The following is a 23,180-nucleotide window of genomic DNA, read 5'->3' as shown; positions in this document are numbered from 1 at the left end:
ACAAAATAGAGGAGGATTGGCACAGATGTTAGCTCAGGGCAGATCTTCCTCAAGCAAAAAGAGGAAGATAGTAACAGATGTTAGCTCAGGGCGAATCTTCCTCAGCAAAAAAAAAAGAGAGAAACATGATCAAAGTATCATAGGCTTAAGGCATCCTTGGATAAATACAAACTATAAATATAGGGGCTGGCCCTGTGGCCGAGTGGTTAGGTTCGTGTGCTCTGCTTTGGTGGCCCAGGGTTTCACTGGTTCAGATCCTGGGCACAGACATGGCACCGCTCATCAGGCCATGTTGAAGCAGTGTCCCATATGCCACAACTAGAAGGACCCACAACTAAAAAAATACACAACTATTTACTGGGGGTATTTGGGGAGAAAAAGCAGAAAATAAATAAATGTATAACAATGAAACTAAAAAACAGTATTCAATAAACTTCATTAAAAAGAGGTAAGGACCCATACTTTTATGGCCAATGAATTTTTGACAAGTAGATTCAATAGGGAAATAACAATCTCTTCAACAAATGGTGCTGGGACAACTGGATTTCACATGCAAAAGAATCAAGCTGGACCCTTACCTCACACCATATATAAAAACCGAATGGATCAATGACCTAAATGTCAGTGCTAAAACCATATATCTATTAGAGGAAACCTAGAGGTGAATCTTCATGATCTTGGATTTGGCAATAGATTCTTACATATGACACCAAAAGTATGAACAACAAAAGAAAAAATAGATAAACTGATTTCATCAAAATTAAAAACTTTTACGCATCAAAGGACATTATCAAGAAAGTGAAAAGACAACCCACTGAATAGGAGAAAATATTTTCAAATCATATATCTGATATCAAGAATATATAATATCAAGAATATATAAGGAACTCCCAAAACTCAACAACAAAAAAGACAACCCAATTAAAAGATGGGCAAAGGATTTGAAGACATTTCTCCAAAGAAGAATGGCCAATAAGCAAACAAAAAGATGCTCAACATTATTAGCCATTAGGGAAATTCAATTCAAAACCACATGAGGTACCATTTCACATTCCCTAGGATAGCTAAAATCAAAAAGATAGACAATAATAAGTATTGACAAGAATGTGGAGAGATTAGAACCCTCATACATTGCTAGTAAAAGGTACAGTCACTTCAGAAAACAGTTTGAGAGTTTCTCAAAATGTTAAACATGGAGTTACCAGATGACTCAGAAGTTCTACTCCTTGATATATACCCAAAATAACTGAAAATGTATGTCCACATAAAAAACTTGTACACAAATATTAATAACAGCACTATTCATAACAGCCAAAAAAGTGTAAACAACCCAAATGTCCATCAGTGGATAAACGGAAAAACAAAATATGGTGTATCCATACAATAGAACATTATTCAGCCATTAAAAAGAATGAAGTACTGATACATGCTACAACATGGATGAACCTTGAAAACATTATGCTAAGTGAAAGAAACCAGACACAAAAAGCCAAATAGTGTATGACTCCAGTTATAGGAAATGTACAGAACAGGCAAATCCATAGTGACCAAAAATAGATTACTGGTTGCCAGGGGCTGAGGGAAGGGAGGAAAGGGGAGTAACTGCTAATTGGTACAGGGTTTCTTTATGGAGTGGTGAAATGTTCTGGAATGAGATAGTGGTGATGGTTGTACAACGCTGTGAAACCACTTTATTAAAGGGTGGAATTTGATGTTATGTAAGTTACATACCAATAAAAAGTAGCCCATAAGAAATCAAAATGTTCGATAAATGTGTACCCAACTTAAAAACCTACTGTCATGTTTTACAAAAATTAAATTTTCACTAAAAATATAAATTTGGCTGTTTGACACATTTTTCTACTTCATGAAAGAATTACACCAGCAAACATAGTACATTTGACTCATTTTTAAGAGGAGAGGTCCTACATAGCAGAAAAAGCTTATCTACATAAATTTTTAAAAATATTTTCACGTTAAAAAACCACACACAGGGGCCAGCCCTGTGGCGGAGTGATTAAGTTTGTGCTCCGCTTCAGCAGCCCAGGGTTTTGCTGGTTCAGATCCTGGGCGTGGACGTGGCACCGCTGGCCAGACCACGTTGAGGTGGCGTCCCACATGCCACAACTAGAAGGACCCACAACTAAAAATATACAACTATTTGCTGGGGGGATTTGGGGAGAAAAAAGCAGAGAAAAAAAAAAGAAGATTGTCAACAGATGTTAGCTCAGGTGCCAATCTTTAAAAAAAACAAAAAACCACACACACAATAAAGACAGTCTGACAGCTGGAGCTATCAGCAGGGCTGTCTGCTTCTCTAGGACAAACCAAATGGATAAGCTGACCCTGAGAAGGAGATTAGCATGCCAAGGAGGGCACTTGGGATCTACACCCTGGAGAGGGGAGGAAGGAAGCAGGATGGGGCAGGGGAGGAAGCTGGACTGTGAGGAAGTCTCAAGGTTGGCCCCAAGGGATCCTACAGGAAACTTTGAAACTGGATAGCCCTTCAGCAGTGTCCTGAGTTGGGGCAGGGGGCTGGGCCTTTTACATTTCCATCTTGATTAGTCTCTGGATGCAGGATGCCCTGGGGAAGGCAAATGGCTCTCTTCAGTGCCGTAACTCCTAAAGGAACTGACAGCTGAGGGCTTCCTGCTGGTGATACTCCCAGAGGCTGTGGGAATTAGTTCTTCATTCCTGAAGGGGAACCTGGGGGGTGCCTCACTGCCTCCACCTACCTATACTAAAATGCTTAGGAAGAAAACCAGCACTTACCAAGAACCCACTATGCGCCAACCACTTTCATTGACACGATCCTATTTAATCTCATAACCAGAGATTATTAGACCCCGAGGCCACATGGCTAGTGATGGGAGCGGGAGGAGGGGCCATCTCTGACTCCAAAACTCTTCCCTCCACACCACATTTGCCAAGCGATTCTTTGAAAACTGGAAATCTCAGAAGTATCTATTGATTCATGTCTTAAAACTGACATCTTCTGAGTAGCTACTATGTGCCAGGCACTGGGGACTTATAGAAAAAAGACAAAATGTCTACCACACACAACCATGCACAGAAATATACATATCTTGGAGTCCCTGAAACTGATTCTCTCACCTGCTATGTATAACCTATCACTATGTCCTGTTGTTTCTAGCTCCAAAATATATTCCTGAATCTTCCTCCTTCTGGCTATCTCCAGCCCAGTCTTAGCCCATCATCATCTTCTGTGGGGCCTTCTTTAGCAACCTCCTAATGGTCACTCCACATCCTCTCTGGGCTCCAATCCACTCTTCATGAAGTCTTCAGAGTGATTTTTCCCAAAATGCACAACTATTCACACTACTGTGCTGCTTGGAATCGTTCAATGGCTATCTTTGGCTTTTAGGGTGAAGTCTAAACCCTTTAGAAGGATTACACACATTCATTGAACAACTATTAATTGAGTGTCTACTCTGCTCCAGGCATTGTTGTAAACACTGGGGATACAGCAATGAAGAAAAGAGACAAAACTCCTGATCTTGTGAAGATTATAAAGATTATACTCTAATGGGGCCAAGGAGAGGAAGAAATAAACGTAATAAGAGAATTATATGTTATAAGAAAATAAGCACTACAGAGAACAACAAAGCAGGGTAAGTCGAAGAGGAAGGTGTCTGTGTGGGGAGAGGGGGAGTGGCAAGTTTATAGAGAGTGGTCAGGGCAGGTCTCATTGAAAAGGTGACATTTCAAAAAAGAAGTCACAAAGAATTGAAGGAGGTGAGGGAGTGAGCCACGTGGGTGTGTGGAAGAGCCTTCCAGGCAGAGGGAACAAAGAATGCAAATGTCTCAAGGCAGGACTACATCTGTCATGTTCAAGGACTAGTAAGGAGGCCAGAGTAGCTGCAGCAAAGCGAATGAGGGGGAAAATGGAAGATATTACAATCAGTGGAGATAGGTCATTTTTTTGAGCAGTTTTGCTGTAAAGAAGAGCAGAAAATGGAGTGGTAGCTGGAGGAGGAACTAGAATCAGAGAAGGTTTTTGTTTTGTGTTGTTTTTAAGATGGGAGAAATAATATCTTGATGCTGACAGGAACGTTCAGTAGAGCGGAGAATTGCTGGGCAATATCCTTGAGTAGGCAAGAGGCGATTATCAAGTGGTCAGGTGTATAAAGTTGGCCTTGGGCGTGCAGACTACAGCAGAGTTTCTCAGTCTCTGTACTTTTGCTATTTCAGGTGAGATAAGTCTTTGTCATGGAGGGCTGTCCTGTGCATCGTAAGATGTTTAGCAGAATCACCAGCCCAGTTGTGACAACCAAAAATGTCTCCAGAAATTACCAAATGTCCCTGGGAGGCAAAATTGCACCAGTCTGAGAACCAATGATCTATAGTAGTAGGAGATAAGGTGAAATAATATCAGAGGATGACAACCACTCAATATACGAAATGAAAAGACAAAGCTGAATTTATCGCTTACTAGAGACAGTGAGAGCCACGCTGGTCAGGCACTGGCTTTGAGAAAACCAGACTGCTAATCTTCTACTGGGTTTTGAGAAAGTGAGGAGTTCAAGGATTGGTAAACTTTCAGAGGTCAAGGTGTGTTGACAACATCTGTAGAAGTGACAACTTGGGTAAGTCTACTATTGATTGGTTGGTACTCACAGGCACAAAGTGTGTTTATTGAAGTGAGTCTCTTTGTGATTGGCTGATTTTCAGAATCAAGGGGTTGTCTTTGATTGGGCTTGCAAAATCATGTTCACTCAGGTGAGTTATTGATCGACTGAACCTAAAACTGGCTCTGATTTCTGGCTGTTAACCATTGGAATGTGTGAACTTAAAAAATTCTCAGTATTCTATATGCTAGTGGGCAGATGTGGTGGTAGAAATTTATGGAAGTTCTCTTCTGATTACTTTAATCTTTTAAGTGAAATAGGCAACAAGTCATCAGCAGATAGGGAGGATGGCTAGGTAAAGGTGTGGAAGGTTTGAGAAGAGAGATATAAAATACTCATCTACGCAAGTGGGAGAGGAAGTGGACTAGGGAAACATAGTATGATTACTGGGCAGAATTGAGGGCCCACATAACGTCAAGAATACAGAGACAAATCAGCATGTCTGTACACTTTCCTTTAACCATATTCAGCTGACAGAGTGGGTACAGAAGCAGAGTGGAGGAGAGTTGAACTCAACTGTGATTGAGGTTTTGCCAAATGAATACTAGAAAAGCAAGAAAGGTTCAAGGAAACTGAGAGGATATTCAAGAGAATGTATTATTTTTAGCTTACTTATTTTGCTTTTTATTATGACATTGTCAATCATACTCAACAATAGAAAGAATATAATGAATCCCTACGAGTCTTTCACCCAAATCCAACAATTAAAAAGATTTTGCAATCTTCTTTCATCTATTCCTTCACACATTTTCTTTTCCTCCAGAATTTTAAAGCAAATCCCAGACATCATACTAGTTCACCCATAAATACCTCAAGATGTATCTCTTATAAGAAATTTTAAAAACCATAATGTCATTATTACATATAACAAAACTAAAAATAATTCTTTAATATTAACTAATTCTCAGTCCATGTTCAAATTTTGCAAAGGAACGATGATAATGATTGGCAGTGAACTTAAGCTGGCTAAGGAGAGAAGAAATAAGGGAGGCGTAGTTAGGGACAATGGACAGGGGGTTGGATCAGTAGGTGGAAGGTCCTAGTGGGTGAGAACATTATTGGAATTAGGAGCCCACAAAGAGTGAGCTGGAAGGGTCTGGGGTGGTCCCACTTTCATCTTTACCCATTGCTCAGTCACAACAGTCTTCTTTTTCAGCTGATTGTATGAGACAAACTCCTTCCAATATGGGATGTTGGAAGATTTTGTGTAGATGTCTTTCCCACAATCTCACCTATTTTAGCTCCAGCACCTGTGTCAGGAGACTCTGCAGACTAAATTAGGTCCTCCTTTATATCCTTGGTACTTCTCTTTGGAGCACTTATAATCCTACTTTCAAAACCATAGGAAAACGTTTTTGTTTGATGTCTAACTACAGCAAGAACTACGTCTCCTTCGTTCACTGCTGTCCTTGCCAGCGCCTACAACAGCGTCAGTAGGACACACCCAATACGTATTTGTTGGACAAAGCAAGGAGAGTTCAGTAAGGTCAAAAGCCACAGACTTCTAAACCCACCCATAACGCGGTTTCGATAAAAGATTCTAAATTATTTACTCTCAACTGACGGTCGCCATTTCCTCACTTGTAAAAAGATGAACCTTACGAGGGCCATATGATTTAATTACTTTAAGACTAAACTGGGCCCCTCATCCCTCCTGAATTTGGAGAGATAGCTCTAAAAATCTCTTATCACGCAAATATGCTCGTGCATAAAGGAAACGATTAATCTAGGTTTAATCTTAAACATCAGAGTCCTCCCATGGTGGTTTACCTCATCCTAAAATGAGGGTTTACCTCGTTCTACGATGGCCAAGAAAGGGTGGGCCCCGCGGTCAGACTCTGCGGATCGCGCGCAGAAACGGGCGGGAGGCCGCCTACAGAGGATCTTAACCGCCCAGAACGGAAGTTCCGAGCCTACAAACCCGCTGGGAAGCAACTCGGCAACGGACCAACATGGCGGCGCCCAGTGAGGAATCTGCGATAGCCGCCGGAGTTGAAAAGAATTGGGGTCCGGTTGTTCGCTCCCCAGAAGGGACCCCCCAAAAAATCCGGCAGCTGATAGATGAGGGGATTGCCCCCGAAGAGGGAGGCGCCGAAGCGTGAGTTCGCGAGTCCAGCCCGGGTCCGGCGTTGGCGGATTGGAGAGGGTTTGGGGAACGCAGGCCTGGGGGGAGGGGGGGGATCCCCTGGGTCGGCGACTGTGGCGGTGGGGCGGCTTCGTCCTGGGCTTTGAAAGAGACGGATTACCACGCTTAGTCGCCTTTAATCAGCTCCTCGGGAACTACTGGATTCCGCACCACGGGCGGAATTTTGCCATAAGACGGGTTTTAGGGGGAAGGAAAAAAGGATTGCGCACCTGACTTCTCTTAGTTGGGCTTCTTAACCTTTTTTGAGCCGTTTAGGTATCTTTGGCAGCCTCGCAAAGCTTATGAACCCCTGCTCAGAATAATATTTTAAGTGCATAAAGTAAATTACATAGGATTATAAAGGAAACCAATTACATTGGAATACAGTTATCAGGGTAGTAAAAGGAAAAAAGGGATGCAGTAACATGTTTCGTTATTAAAGAGTTAAGGACTTTCTAGTAATAAGCTTATTATCTACCATAATTTTGAAGTAGTGATGAGCATAAACGGTATTACAAAACATGTGAAGCAACCATAATGTGATGACAAAATATATGTGATTTCCGTTGGTGACAAATTCACAGGTACTGCAGATGCTACTATTTTTTTTTATTACCTTCATTTATAATTGAAGAAAATGCTAACTTTCAGTTAGAGGTTAGTAAAATAAATGTCATTTTTTTCCCATTCAAGTTTATAGGTCCTCTGAATTTTTTCCAAAGACCATCCCTGAGACTCTCTGTGACTCTGAGGATTCTTAGAATAAACTTATTTGAGTTATGATAGTTGGTGTAATCCTACTTTTATTAAAATGACTTTTGTCTTCAGCAATTCCTCCCTCCACCCCTCCCCAGGCAATGTTGAAATGCCTTTCACTGAAAATAAGAGAAAATTGTTTTGTTGGGTTTTTTTCTCCCTGAATTTTTTTCGTGAAATCGCCTAAAGATCTTTACTTTCAATTGAATTTTCAAATTATTTTCTAGGAGGAGTGGGTATCAAGGGTCGATCCAGGTAGAAATATCAAAATTGCTTTTTTGTGCTGTTAAAAGAGTTAAATTTCTAAGGTTCAAGTGGAGTCTTATTTTCTGTTTACCAAAGTTATGAGCAATACTGTTGGAGAGCAGTGAGTGAGCTAGAAGAACAGTTTGCCAATATAGGACTAGTGGAGCACTGTGGAGGTAGAAGTTGCTTGAAACTTAGGTATGGCCAAGCTGTAAAGAGATTTGAATGCCAGACTGAAGAATTTGGATTCTATTTAGTAAGTATTGTGAAACCACTGAAAATGTTAAGCAGAGGAATAATCATGACTGACATGATTTTTGGAAAGGTTAAAATCCAGTGTGGAGTGACTGATGATATGATGTGCTGAGTTTCGGCAAAGTGATGCCATGAAAGGATTACCAACAGTTCTGCCACTTTATTTTAGGAAGGACGATGCAGCGGCCACATTCCAGTCAGTTAATGGATCACCCCAAGCAGAACAACCTCCATTGGAATCTACAAGCAAAGAAGCGTTCTTTAGCAGAGTGGAAACGTTTTCTATATCCTTTTTTTGGTTCGTGTGAGTTGCACTTTCTGCTTGCTCCAGGAATTGTTTTTCCTCCGGGAATAACACCACTTACTCTGATGTTTTGAATTTAAGAATCACACTTGGTAAGAAATTTTATAGAAAAATTTAGCATCATAAAATGTTATCCCTCAAGGAGGCATTTGAGATGATCTAACCTTTTCTTTCTACCAAAGAAAAAACTAAGAGTCTGAGAGGAGAAGAAATAATAACTAATTTTAATAATAAATAACTTTGTATAGAGTGTGTTTTCACATATATTAACACTTTTGATCTTCACCTTAAACCTAAGAAAACAGGTATTATTTATAAACCTATAAAATAGGTATGATTCTTATACTCATTTTACAGAAGAGGAAACAATTTCAGGTATGTTGTGTGACTTGCCCAAGGTCAACCTGCTAGCAAATGGCAGAGCCAGGATTATAGCATAAGGCTCTTGGCACCCAAACCTAATGTTTTTTGAGACTATGCTATGCTTCTGTCTCTTTCCAGATTTTCCTCTGTATATTAGTTATCTATTGTTGCATAACAAATTACCCTAAAACTTAGTGGCTTAAAAACACCAAATACCTATTATCTCATAGTTTCTGTGGATCAGGAATCCAGGCACAGCTTAGTGTAGTCGTCTGGCTCAAGGTCTTTCACAGACTACGGTCAAGATGTCACCCAGGGCTGCAGTCATCTCAGAGCTCAGCTAGGAAAGGATCCCCTTCGAAGCTCACTCACATGTTTGTTGGCAGGATTCATTTCCTTGTGGCTATTCAATGAAGGCTTCAGTGCTATACTAGCTGTTGGCTAGAGACCTCCCTATGTTTCTTGCTACATGGGCCACTCCACAGGGACAGTTCACAACATGGCAGCTGGCTTCCGTCAGAGTGAGAAAGTGAGAGAGAGCAAGACAGAAGCTAGACTCTTTTTGTAACCTAATCTCGGAAGTGACATCCCATCACTTTTGCCATTTTCTCCTCCCTGGAGTGATTTTTTTAAGAAATTTAAAACGATTATAGACTTATAGAAAGGTTGCACAGGCTATAAAGAACTTTCTTTCTCAGCTACTTGAAAGTAAGTTGCCAGAGTGATGTCTCATTACCCCCCAATATTTCCTATAAACAAGGACTTTCTCATACATAACCACAAGGCCACCATCAAAATCAGGAAATTCATGTAAATTGCAGCTATCTAATCCTCAGGCCCCAATCATTTCATCAGTTGTCCAAATAATGTTTTTTGTAGCAAAAGGATCCAGTTGAGAATCTCAGTTTTTCCTTGAATTTTGTGATCTTGATACTTTTGCAGATTACAGGCCAGTGATTTTGTAGAGTGTACCTCAGTTTGCATTTGTCTGATGTTTCCTTATGCTTGGATTCAGGTAATGAAGGAGTATCGCAGAAGCGATGCTGTGTTCTCTTTACATCCTGTCAGGTGGCACGTGATTTATCCCTTTACTGGTGATGATCACTTTGATCACTTGGTGAAGGGAGCATCTGTCAGTCTTTCCATTGTAAAGTAACTTTCCTCCTTTGTAATTAAAAACTGTTTTGTGGGGAGGTGCTTTCAAACTGTGTAACTATCGTATCCCTCATCAAACTTTATGTAATTTATGTATCCGTAGCAGCATGGGCTCATGATTTCCTTTTGTTTTTCAGTGAGTTATAATCTATTACTATTGTCATATATTTTGATGCTCCACTTGTCCCTGATTTGGTGAGTGGGAGCCCCACGTAGATGCCTTTTACACCCCACTTGGCTCCAGCACAGCAAGGTGGGCCATCCCTGTGTGGACTCCCTCTTTACCTGACTTAGGTTCTGATGCCCTGCACTGAGCGGCCTCCGCCCACACTCCTGGCTGTCCTCTTCCCTGCTCGCCACCTAATGGCTTTAGGACTAGACTGCTCAGGAAGGGGGAAGCATTTTAACCATCTTACTGCTGTCCCATGGACTGATTCCTGATTTTGAAACAGTATTTAGAACCGTTTTCTTTTGTTCTCATTGGATATAAATTGATCACCACTTTGGATATGATAATCATTTAACTTAATCTAGTTAAGTGATTCTGTTATTTTATCCTAGATAATCCCACCTCCTTTAACATTTATATCTAAATTCTGTTTTCTAGCCTTCAGTCCTTCTTTTGCTGATATTGGGATGTTTTCAAATTCCCATATCCCTTATAAAAATATCAAACTTTCTTGCATCTTGTTTCATGTTTATCCTTTTTTTTTTTCTGTGCTCTGTAAAATAAGAGCTCTTTAGGTAAGATATCAAAAACTTTAATGTTGACTATTAAAGATCAATAAATGTTTTAGGACATTTTCCCAAGCGTGTACTTATAGATGCTCTCGATGCCTTCGGCCTGTTTAAAGCCATAGTCTACATACACACATTGCTACATAACAATCACATTTTGGGCAAGGGGAATAATGAAGAATATTATTAATTCTACTGACAGATCTTTGGAAGGTAAAAGTGGATGTGGTACATAGGAGAGCATCAGTGAGTGGCAGAAAATACTTCTCCTTGTTTGATTTTCACCATCCCTTACTGCTTAGACATATGCCAGTGTTTTCACTCATGTTTTTAAATCCCTAGTATTTCATATTAAGTGAAAGTGAAAGGCTTCTACATTCTACCCCACAACCAATAGTAAAATAAACACTTAAACATATAAAATACATAGGGCTTCCTAGAAAAAAGTTCGTAACTTTTTTCTCTGCTTATTACTCAGATGACCTTCATCATTCTGTGAGGTATGTGCCTGTGCTTTAAAAATAGCTCTTTAAACTTTTCTTATTGCTTTTCCCCTTAATTTAATGTGTTTACGCTTATATATATAAAGACTTGAGGTAAAGTTTTAATCTCTGACTTATTTTAATATACCTGCAGTGTTGTTTTTCTTAACATGAATACTCTTTGAAATGGGCAGGTAAGCCCCCTGAGCTGTCTCCACTCGTCTGTGCAAAATATGGCTGGGTCACAGTTGAATGTGACATGCTCAAGTGCTCCAGCTGTCAAGCTTTTCTCTGTGCCAGTTTACAACCAGCTTTTGATTTTGACAGATGTAAGTATACAGTACAAATTGCATTTTTATTCATATTCAAAGATATAGTCTACTAGTTTTTCTGAACAGACCAGCCACTTGTATTTGATCAAAGAAGGTGTACTATTACATATGACAAGATGAATTTGTGATTGTCTTCACCCTAATTATTAGCTTCAGTCATTGCTTTCTTTAAAAACTAAGCTACTTTAGGATGAACCTGACTTTATGTATTCTGGGAAACTAACAGCAGTATGTTTACTCTGTGGTTCCAAAATTTATACTTAGGCAAAGAGACACAGGACTTCCATCAAGGCTCACACTTGGGAATGCCCTGCCTTATAAAATACATGATACTCCCTTTGTTATTGATCTTAGGATCTCGATTTAGAACTTTTTTTGTAGAAAATGATGCAGCTGCTAATATTTTCAAATATTTTTAAATTCTCTTAGTTATTTTTATTTTTAGTTGTATCTGTCCTCTTAAAGGCTCTTGGCCACTGGACTTTGAATCTATGTAGTATTTTTTAAGGCGTTGCTACTTATGGGGTTTCAGATAAGGAACGATGTGCTGAGTTGAAGAAAGCCTTGTGTACTGCCCATGAGAAGTTCTGTTTCTGGCCAGACAGCCCCTCTCCAGGTACTTATTTCTGAGATTTCTCATTTACCATCTCTTCTTGGTCATTGCATTTCTAATATTGTCTATTTCTTTGTGAAAATCTAGTGTTTGAAGTACTTTTTCTTCCTTTCTGTTTGTGCTTTTCCAGAAGAACTAACTTACATTCATTCAATTATTATGTTATTACTTAACTTTGTTAAGTGCATTTGACGTGCCAAAGGCTTAGCTGTGCATACATTACACCATTTAATCCTCACAAGAGTGCTGGGAGGGAGACGTTATCAATCCAATTTTTTTAGGCAAGGAAACTGAGAATCAGAAATCTTAAAACCAACTAGTGAGGAACCCTAACTATCGTTTTATCTGATTTCAAAGCCTCTGCTTTTCCCAAGCAGCCCCGTATCCTACCCAGGCTTCCTGTGGTGCACTAACGGCACTAACAGCGGCTGTTCAACAGGGTTTGGTTGCTAAAGAAGACTCAGAGAACCCCAAAGAAGAGTGATGACAAATCTACAGTTTGTTATAGTAAAATGTCACAATATAACAATAGCATTGAAGTAAGGATGTCACAGCCAAAGACTGCCCCACAGCAAGGGGTCTAGGTGGGCCAGGTGCCAGCGCCTGTCGTCCTCCTTGAAAAAGGGCCGTGGCAGGACACACACTCTCTTGAGTCAGGAACCACTGATGTGTGCACAAAACGCTTCAGAACAGGGTCGGCCCTGTGGCCGAGTGTTAAGTTCACGTGCTCTGCTTTGGCGGCCCGGGGTTTCACCTGGTTCGGATTCTGGGTGCAGACCTGGCACCGCTCATCAAGCCATGCTGAGGCAGCGTCCCACACAGCAGAGCCAGAAGGACCAACAAGTAGAATATGCAACTGTGTACTGGGGGGCTTTGGGAGAAGAAGGGGAAAAAAACCCACTTCAGAACAAGGGAGCCCAAAATGCAGTCTGACGTGGGATTTTTTAAAATATTTTGCTGGTCACGTAGGCATATTCCTGCAGAGTAACCAGCTTCAACAGCAGAGCCCTCTGGTGGGCTCACCAAGACCAGGACCCATGGTTACAAAGCAGTGTTAATAATCCATATATTTTATGCTTGACCAGAGATCAGTGCCATGTAGGTATATTTTTTATTTCAGTGGGACAGCTCAGGCTAATTCCAGGGTCACTGGTGCCCAGGAATATTCCATGAATAACCACTAAGAGGAAAAAATAGATTGAAAGTGACCATAGAGTGCCATCTACTGCTAAATGAGGAGGTGATAGAAAAGGGATTATTAAGAAATAAAATTTTGAAAGTGAAAATGACTGTATAACAAAGATTTTCTGCTGTTGGCCTAGCTGTTTCACCATATAGTACAATAAAATTCAGTCCTCTGAGGATTTGAATCTCTCTCTGTCCAGTGTGCTCAGTCTAAGTTTTTAGGGTCTGCCTAGTGCTCTGTCAGTGGTTCCCAACTCTTATTTCTGTACACTCTACCTTCTTGATCCCATTCTTGTTTTTTTTTTTCTTTTTGAGGAAGATTAGCCCTGAGCTAAATCCACTGCCAATCCTCCTCTTTTTCCTGAGGAAGACTGGCCCTGAGCTAACATCCGTGACCATCTTTCTACTTTATATGTGGGACGCCTACCACAGCATGACTTGCCAAGCAGTGCCATGTCCGCACCCAAGATCTGAACCGGCAAACCCCCGGCCACTGAAGCGGAACGTGCCCGCTTAACCACTGCGCCACTGGGTCGGCCCCTTGATCCCATTCTTAACTTCAGCTGCCACCAACTTGCAGACCTCTAACTTCTATCCAGACCTTTCCTTTGAGCTTGACTCATGTTTTCAACTACCTTCTAAACATTTCCACGTAATATCTTGCAGTACCTGGAACTCATCATATACAAAACTGAATTCAGCTTGTACCTAAAACTTGCTTCTCTTCTTATGTTTTCTACTTCTTGATAAATGGTACTGACCTTCCTGTCCAGTTCTCCTAGCCAAAACCCTGGAAATCATTTAGATCCCCTTCATATCATCACCATTCTACCTCCTAAATAGGTCTCAAATATACCTTCCAATTATACCATCCCTTGGTTTATTCTTTAACATTCGAGAGGCTTCTATTTGGAGAAAGGAATACCCACAACTATTTATACTTTTTTTTTTTAGGAAGATTAGCCCTGAGCTAAATACTGCCAATCCTCCTCTTTTTCCTGAGGAAGACTGGCCCTGAGCTAACATCCATGCCCCTCTTCCTCTACTTTAATGACATTTGTTTTGGCATATTTGGTTATTTGCAACTGCTTTAAATAATTTGATAAACTCTTAAGGAGTATTTTGTTGTGCCTGAATATACAAAGTGTCCCCTTTGTTTTATTTTTAACTTTTTAAGTAATTTCTAAAATTTTGGAATGTTTCAAGTATAGAAAAAGGTGTAGATATTAAGAAACATCTCTGTATCTACCACCCAACCGCACCTAATCCTAACATTTTGCTGTCCTTGCTTCAGAATCACCCCACCCTGCTTGCTTTCTGTTCATCAGGAAGAATTACAGATAACGGCTGGAACCTTCCCCATCTCGTTTCCCTGCCTCCCTGTAACTGCTACCCTGAATTTGGGGTTTATGGTTTGTTTACATGGTTTCTATTTCTACAGCATTTACTTGTATCTGTAAGCAATATATATAGCACTATTTCCTTGTTTGAAAATTTTCTATAAATGTTATCACTCTGTATGTATCTACAACCTGCCTTTTGTGGGGGGAGGTGTCAGCTTTTCTGAAATGAATACGTGCTGTCGCATGTAGCCTGTTTGAAGCTTCATAATTAGTAAGGCCGTCTAAAATTTTAATCTAGGAGACGAGGGATAGTGTGTATCTAGTTCACTCTCCCTTTGGGAAAGCTGGCTTACTTTAGAGCACACTGTCAAACTCTCTTTCTACATACTCGTTGTGTGTGACTATAACTTGAACACCATTTTCACCTAGTTATGTGTCCTCGTGGGTGCTAGTCCAGCCCTACTATTCTTGGTACAAGTTCCTACTTATTCTCCTTCTATTTAGCATATTCACTCTTCCCTTCTGTGCTTACACAGATTTTAAACTTTTAGATGTATGGATTAATGTTTTTCACCAAATTTGGGAGGTTTTTTCAGCCAGTGTTTCTTCAAATATTCTTTCTGTCCCTTTCCCTATATTTCTTCTGGGACTCCCACTGTGCAAATGTTGGTGTGCTTGATGATATCCCACAGGTCTCGGTTCATTTTCCTTCATTCAACATTGATGCTTCTTCTCTCTGTGCCTATGCCACCAGTATCTACAGGGATTATTACTTTAAATCACTTCAATGTCTGCTAAGCTTATTTCTTTGCATCCCGACTGACCCCTTAGTCTCTACTCTAAACTAATGCATGTTATCTCTAACGTCATTTCCTCCTTTAAAAAAATCTTTCAGTAGTTTCTCACCACAAACGTTAATAAAATCATAGTCTGGCTGCTGTCTACACTTTAACCTTATCTCCTCTACAGGCATACTGTGTTCTAGCCCTGTGAAACTATTTAGAATTTCCCAAATGTGCCATCCTTTGGGCCTTTACTTTTACACACTGTTGTTAGTCTTTCAAATTCAGCTTAGACCTGACTGCTTCTGAGAAACCTTTTTTGAGACTCCACTTTTTTTTTTTCAGGGAAAGAGTTGCCCTGAGCTAACATCTGTTGCCAATCTTCCTCTTTTTTTTCCTTTCCTCCCCAAAGCCCCAGTACGTAGTTGTATATCCTAGTTGTAAGTCGTTCTAGTTCTTCTATGTGAGCCACCACCGCAGCCTGGCAGCTGACAGACAGGTGGTGTGGTTCCATGACCGGGAAGTGAACCTGCGTCAGCAAAGCAGTAAGTGCCAAACTTTAACCACTAGGCCATCAGGGCTGGCTCAAGACTCTGCTTTTTAAACATAATCACAAAAGTATCATCTCAGCCCCATCAAAAAAAATCAGTAATTTCTTTTTTTTTTTTAAGATTTTTAATTTTTTTCCTTTTTCTCCCCAAAGCCCCCCAGTACATAGTTGTATATTCTTCGATGTGGGTCCCTCTAGTTGCGGCATGTGGAACGCTGCCTCAGCGTGGTTTGATGAGCAGTGCTGTGTCCGCGCCCAGGATTTGAACCAATGAAACACTGGGCCACCTGCAGCGGAGTGCCCAAACCTAACCACTCGGCCACGGGGCCAGCCCCAGTAATTTCTTAATATCAAAAAGTATCTTATCAATTTTATGTTTCCCCTGTTGTTCAGTACAGATTTTTTATTTTTACGATTTATACCAATGTAATCTTCCGGTTTACCTTTTCCGCAGATCGATTTGGGATGCTGCCGTTGGATGAGCCTGCTGTTCTTGTTAGTGAGTTCCTAGATCGTTTTCAAAGCCTGTGTCACCTGGACCTCCAGCTTCCTTCCCTGAGGCCAGAAGACTTGAAGACTATGGTGAGTTTTTCTTGGCCAGCCTACGGTGGACTTTGTTTGTCACCAGCATTTGTACATGAAGCATTTCTTTTAATGACAAGACAGTGCAGATTGCTATAAAAAGAACTAGGATTCTCTGTCTCTCAGCTGACCTTTTTCAGTCTCCACCAGAAAGGCGATATTGAGGGTTCAAGTAAATGGGTTCCATTTAAACTTTTAGATACGGTTCTTTAAATGGCATAAATTTAATTTTATCTTGATTTGTTACTTAAAACTATTTAACAGAAGACGCTGAAATGTGACTTCATATGGTTTATTGCATACCATTTTCCAAAGAAAGTGCTGGAGGAGAAGTTATAACCTCCCTTTTCACTTGTGAATAGAAGTTTTGAAATGCTGTGGCTCATCTGTTCGTTGAGTATTTACTGTCCCATTTCATCACCCTGTGCTTGCTCTGTGAAGACAGACGTTTGCTGTACAGAATAGAAGCTGTTATTTTCCTTCTTCAGGATGAGAGGCTGTTAGGGATTTTGGCACCAAACCGTGAACCTCTGATGCCTGTTATAAATGTTCCCCTGTTCCTGGCCAAAGGCAATTTTTTTTTTCACCCTGTCATAGTTCTTTATTATTCTTAGAACAAAAGTAAAGACTGTGGCAAGCTCTGTTGTTCTGTCAAAAAGTCAACTCAGTGTCAGGCCAAGATATAAATAGTAATCTGTTTCCATTATTTGAGTTTAAAGTTTACAGGTTTCAGAAAATCTGCAATTGGTAAATTGAAAACAAGTTAATACTAAGAAAAAGTTCGGTAGTTCCAGGAAAGCTGCTCTCTTTCTCGATCAGCAGATGCAGGGCAATTCAGAAAGCCTCTGTGTGGTACCTTAGCCCTGTCATAGAAGCAAGTCTTCTCTTATGAAGAGAGTTTTCATGTTTGTTATTTCTTTCATGATTTTTTTTTTCCTTTATCTCCCCAAACCCCCCCGGTACGTAGTTGTGTATTTTTAGTTGTGGGTCCTTCTAGTTGTGGCATGTGGGATGCTGCCATGTCCGCGCCCAGGATTCGAACTGGGGAAACCCTGGGCGGCCGAAGCAGAGCACACGAACCCAACCACTGGGCCATGGGGCCGGCCCCTCTTTCATGATTTTTGCCTTGTACCTCATGATCTATAATTTTTCTTTTCGTGGTGGTTGAAACCTTTATGTTTTTTACCTTGGTTCCTTTGTAGTGCTTGACAGAAGACAAGATCAGTCTTCTCCTACACCTGCTTGAAGATGAACTTGATCACCGAACTGATGAGAGAAAAACTGCAACCAAATTAGGTTCAGACATGCAAGTCCACGTCACTGCCTGTATTCTCTCTCTCTGTGGCTGGGCATGTAGGTTAGTCAGCGAATGTGCCTGGGGACATGAACTGTGACAACATTGTGCACCCGTCTACATCAGTCACCAGTAGTATTTGGAGAGCACATGGTGTTTCCTGTGAGAAAAACAGACGAAGAAAAGCTGAGGGAGGAGAGGAGGGTAACAGTAAGAATTAGTAACAAAACCAGAATTAGAACTCAGAAATTCTTGAACACTCCTGAACTTTAATTTTTTTTTTTTGCTGTTACTTTCTAGCTGGGAATTTGTGTTCCTATAAACAGTGAAGCTCCTTCCATTTTTAGAAAGGAAGAAAAATCAGTTTAATTGATAAAAACTACCAAGGAAACACCAGCTGGAGTCCTCTCGGCCCCATGTTGAAGTTTCCATTCCAGCTGCTCAGTTTGGTATAGACTCCCTCTGAGGTAGAAGGCTGTCAGAACCTATTTTGATTTACTTTAAATATGCTTTCTTTGCTAGATTAAGGGATATTTTTCATTTACAAGGAAAAAGTTTTAAGAGGGACAGGAGAAATTTATAAAACATCCCTTTAAAATAGTCTTGCCATAGAGAACACACCAAGACCCCTAGATATTTCTCTAGGAAATATGTGAGAGATGATGAAGTTGGGGTCCTGAGATCAGAGGACAGGGGTCCTGAGAGGACGTGGTTCCCAGTCCACTGGCCTGTTCCAGAGATTTGTTTGATGAGATAAAAAGCATACTCACAAATCATTACACTTAGACCCTTGGAAATGTTACCCTTTGAGAAAACTCACTCTCTTTTCTATTCTTACCTAGTTCTTCTCTGGAACCCATGCAGCTCTCCCTGATAACATGTTCACAGTGTATGAGGAAGGTAGGGCTCTGGGGCTTCCAGCAGATTGAGTCATCCATGACTGACCTGGATGTGTCCTTTGGCCTGACCGCCTCCCTGATCCCAGGCCCTGAGGGGCGACCAGAGCGCTTCCCTCTGGTGCCTGAGTCTCCTCGGAGGATGATGACTCGGAGCCAGGATGCCACATTTTCCCCAGGCTCGGAACAGGTATAGACTTGATTGGCTTCTTTAGGGTCGACTTTTTAAAAACAAAATCCCTGACAAAAGCGTTGTTGGTGGGAAAGTTGGAAATTAACTTAGGTTTGTAGGTTCACTTCTGACCACGTTGATCAGAAAACCACATAGTGGTTGTATTCACCAGTTGCAGTGGAGAAGCTGAAATCATTTTGTACAGAAATCTAATGTTCTTTTTTTTTCAACATTTTATTTTAAAGATTGGCACCTGAGCTAACATCTGTTGCCAGTCTTTTTTCCTTCTTCTCCCCCAAGCCTCCTAGTATATAGTTGTATATTCTAGTTGTGAGTGCCTCTGGTTGTGCTATGTGGGATGCTGCCTCAGCCTAGCCTGATGAGCAGTGCCATGTCCACGCCCAGGATCTGAACCGGTGAAACCCTGGGCCGCGGCCATGGAGCTGGCCCCAGAAATCTAATATTCTTTGAAGAGTTTAGTTATGTAAATAGTTCAGAAACTAAATCCTTATAGTTTAAACTATAAAATGTTAGCTTTCATATGCTTCTAGAGATATTTCTCCTAACCATAGTCGTTAATATGATTTGTGTACTTCCGTTATCTCCCCTTTCCTACAGGCTGAAAGGAGCCCAGGTCCCATTGTCTCCCGAACTCGGAGCTGGGACTCTTCCAGTCCTGTTGACCGTCCTGAGCCAGAGGCCGCTAGCCCCACCACCAGAACCCGCCCAGTGACCCGAAGCATGGGCACAGGAGACACCACTGGCCTGGAAGTGCCATCTAGTCCTCTCCGGAAAGCCAAACGAGCTCGCCTCTGCTCTTCCGGCAGCTCGGTGAGTCCACCGGCATGTGCTGAAGTCACTGAGCACAAACAGCAGACCAAGCCCTCACCATGCAGTACAGAGAAGCAGGCATGAGCCTGTCCCTGGTCCTGTGACTATAAGTAGGCCATGTGAATAAGTTTAAAGATGGGACAATTGAGTGACTAAAGGGAAAAAAATTTAAAGATTTTGTTATTTGTTTCTTTGGAATGGATTCTGGAGAGGTAATAAATATGTCAGGCATATGGGCAGCAATGAGATGGGGGGACAGACTTGATAAGATATGGTTTGTTTAACACAAAGGGAGTGAAAGAATTTTAAAAGTGAGAGGGAAATACATAGGCAAAGTTTAAAGGAGAAGGTAAACCTAGAAACATGGCAAATTGTGAGATTCTGGACTTAACAACTGATAGCAGTGCCTCCCTGAATTTACATAGCATCCACCCTTCATTGACACTATTTTTCCTCCTCCTCCCTCAGGACACATCTTCCAGAAGCTTCTTTGATCCCACCTCTCAGCATAGAGACTGGTGCCCTTGGGTGAATATCACACTTGACAAGGAAACCAGGGAGAATGGTGAAACCCAGGTAGAAGCCAGCACCCCCACAGAGCCAGGCTGGAAGGCAGTGCTGAACATCCTCACGGCCCACAAGCAGTCGAACCAGCCAGCTGAAACAGACTCCTTGGTGAGATGAGCCGTTGCCCTGATTGTTTGCAGCACTTGCTGTTTACGTGAGATGAGCCGTTGCCCTGATTGTTTGCAGCACTTGCTGTTTATGGGATGGGGAGCAGAGGCCGATCCTGTAATTAGCACCCTGCCTGCCCTCAGCTTTCCTAAGTCAAGTTAGACTCAGTCTGGTTTCATCCTAGGGAACAGGCATGGAACTGGTTCCATCTTTCTGCAGTTTAGCTTATGGTGTTCCACCAAATTCTGATAAACTCTTTATCTTCTCAGCTAAAATAACTCAAAGTAGAGGAGTACAGAAATAGAGGAAGAGGCAGCTGCTCTGGCCTCATGTTGCAGAACAGCTGCTTTTTCCGTCAGTTGCTGTCACTTGTATTTGGAGCCTGGACAGTTAACTTAGCTGTCTGGAGCACTGTACAGTGACACCGAGATTACAGTTTCATTCCTCACGGTGGGCACATTACTTTGCTCTGTTCCATGACTCCAGACCTGTGCACTGAACCTCAGCTAGTCATCGCAGTAATGACTGCTGCTGGTTACAAATGTGGGCAAATGCAGAGCCATCAGGACAGCTGAGAAAACAAGTGTTTGCTCTGTGTAAAGGATGGAAGTGATCGGGTGGGCATTAAGGAATCATGAAAACTTGGTTCTCTTTTCTTTTCTGGCTCATTCCCTAATTTGCCTTGTAGCCTGCCTAATATAAATATAATTTCTGACTTCTATCCCCTCCAACGCCAAAGTAAGATAATGCTTGCCAGCAGTTGTTTACAAGAAGCATTCCCAGATTCATGGTTTTGTAGGGTCACCAGATTCCACTGGAGAGAACTGTAGTGATGCTAAAAACCCAGGAGTACACATTCGTACCCTTAGTAAATATGTAGATGAAGGTTTTCCAAGTGTTTTGCAGAAAAAGTCTGCATTTTTCCAATTTAAAGACTTGAAAATATATAAAGCTATCTGAAGACAGATGTTTTACCCACCCCTCAAACTGGAAAGATTAAATCTGTCTTTTCACATAAATTCTCTCTTCCTAGATCCTCATGAAATCGTGTGCTGGCAGTTTTTATTGACTCCCCTCTGTCACTGTCATAGTAACAAGAAACCCCACAGGGCTTTTGTTTGTAGTGGGAAAAGTTGGCCTCATAATTGGCCCTGGGTTCCAGGACTTTTAAGATCCTTTTTGGCAGCTTATCTTTTAACCTTCCCACAGCTGCTATGACTGGGAGATACACAACTTAATGAGGCTGTGGTAAAGGAGCTTGATGTTAGGAAAAAGTTGATACTATTTTTCAACTTAAGTTTCTTTCACCTTTGTCACTATGTTAACTAAATTCCCCTCAGTCACTAGTAAGAGCTCAAACTTTTCCCTCCTGGGACTTTATTTTATTGAGACACTTATCCACAAAGACAGTAAGAAAAACAGTGCAAATGTCATCTTATGTCAGAAACTGGAGGTAACTTTCTAGATTATCGTGATGGCTATTGTTTGTGCTCTCACTGAGACTCTACTCTTTATTGTAACTCTCAGGCAGAGAGAACCAAGTGTTCTGATCACTGAGAACTTTTATCTTTTAGTGAATTGTTTTGTCTCCCTGTAACACCATTTCTCAGAATCTCAGATCACTTCATAGGCATGATCAAGTGGCAGTGAGATTCTTCCTATTATTAGCTCTGCTGGCTAAAACATGAAGCTGAGAAGGCCAAGGTCATAGTTTAAACTTTTAAAGGTCACTTAACTTTGTTTGATTCCTTGGCCTTGGATTATACCGTTAACCCCAGCTAGGCATCACGTAAACGTGAATCTGTGCTCACAAGAAATAATGAACTAGGGCCAATTTAGCATCACAGATGAGAAACCAGTGCAAAATGTGTGCTGCACTAATGCCGGGTCAGAAGTGTCCCTCACATACAAAGATTAGGATACTTGGAAGGAGGACATGAGCTGTGTTTTAGAGGCCCAGCGTGGTTAGCAATAGTCTAACAGGAGAATGCAAGCTTCTTGGTTTTTAGTCAGGCTTTTAGTATATATTATCTATAGCACAATATGAAATTAACTCGTTTTACTCAATCCTAGACATATCTAAGTCGTTGTGGGAGAAATGTACAGACCAAGACTTAAAGTTGTTACTCATCCTTTGTCTCTATAAAATAATTTAATCTCTAATAATGAGCTTTTCTACCTATAGAGTCTCTCTGAGAAATCAAGGAAGGTATTCCGAATATTCCGGCAGTGGGAATCTTTATGCTCGTCCTGAAGATATTCTGCCCTTCCTGAGAGAAGTGGAATGAGTTACTTTGAAAAATAAAGTCTGAATTCCCTTTTGATCAGCCGATGCTAAGTTTTTCTCCGTTCTGGGTTAATCATAAGAAGTCCCTGCGCCTGCAGAGACAGTAAGTGTCACTGGCTGCGTCTGACCGAGGGGAAACTGGTGTCCACACGGGGATGTGGACAGGGTGAGGCACAGCAAGCCTGGTTCTGTTAAAGGAATGTGGGATTGTGAAACTACACAGAGGACCAAGGCCTTGAGCACTTTTGGCCTCTTTAGTGTGGGGCAGTTTTGAGGGCTCTTATATCCCAAGAATATGACAGTATGTGTTAATAAAATATTTGTTAAGATTCTTACTACTGGAGAACTGTTTTCCTTCTTGTCTTCTGGGCTGATATAAAGGAGGCAGAGACTGAGAAACCTTAAGTAGAGCAATAAACAAAGTCAAAATTTTGATTTTCAGATTGGCTGCAAAGCCTAAAATTTATTTGTGCATCTATTCAAAGAGGTATTCCTAATCCAGAGACAAGACAGTGTTCATGTTGTCACCAGGAGAGCTCCTGATGTGTTATAGTGAATGGTAAGC

At 41.2% G+C, this 23,180-nt stretch overlaps 1 protein-coding gene across 2 annotated transcripts; it reads left to right on the top strand.

Moving 5' to 3' along the window:
* The first annotated feature begins 6,567 nt into the window (after positions 1 to 6,567).
* Positions 6,568 to 22,950, top strand: ZC3HC1 (zinc finger C3HC-type containing 1). 2 transcript variants are annotated; one of them, XM_046670658.1, is made up of 10 exons: positions 6,569 to 6,747; positions 8,201 to 8,315; positions 11,252 to 11,402; positions 11,938 to 12,021; positions 16,333 to 16,460; positions 17,663 to 17,817; positions 18,597 to 18,840; positions 19,441 to 19,653; positions 20,122 to 20,328; positions 22,514 to 22,950. In XM_046670658.1, exons 1-10 carry the CDS (start codon positions 6,602 to 6,604, stop codon positions 22,580 to 22,582), a joined length of 1,512 nt encoding a protein of 503 aa, XP_046526614.1. In that variant the 5' UTR covers positions 6,569 to 6,601; the 3' UTR covers positions 22,583 to 22,950. The 2 variants fall into 2 exon arrangements, with proteins under 2 accessions (XP_046526615.1, XP_046526614.1); XM_046670659.1 differs by lacking the exon at positions 11,938 to 12,021 and having other exon boundaries at positions 6,568 to 6,747.
* The last annotated feature ends 230 nt before the right edge of the window (positions 22,951 to 23,180 follow it).

The sequence above is a fragment of the Equus quagga genome, chromosome 8 (assembly GCF_021613505.1).
Source record: "Equus quagga isolate Etosha38 chromosome 8, UCLA_HA_Equagga_1.0, whole genome shotgun sequence".
Lineage (NCBI taxonomy): Eukaryota > Metazoa > Chordata > Mammalia > Perissodactyla > Equidae > Equus > Equus quagga.
This window is presented reverse-complemented; position numbering and strand designations above follow the sequence as displayed.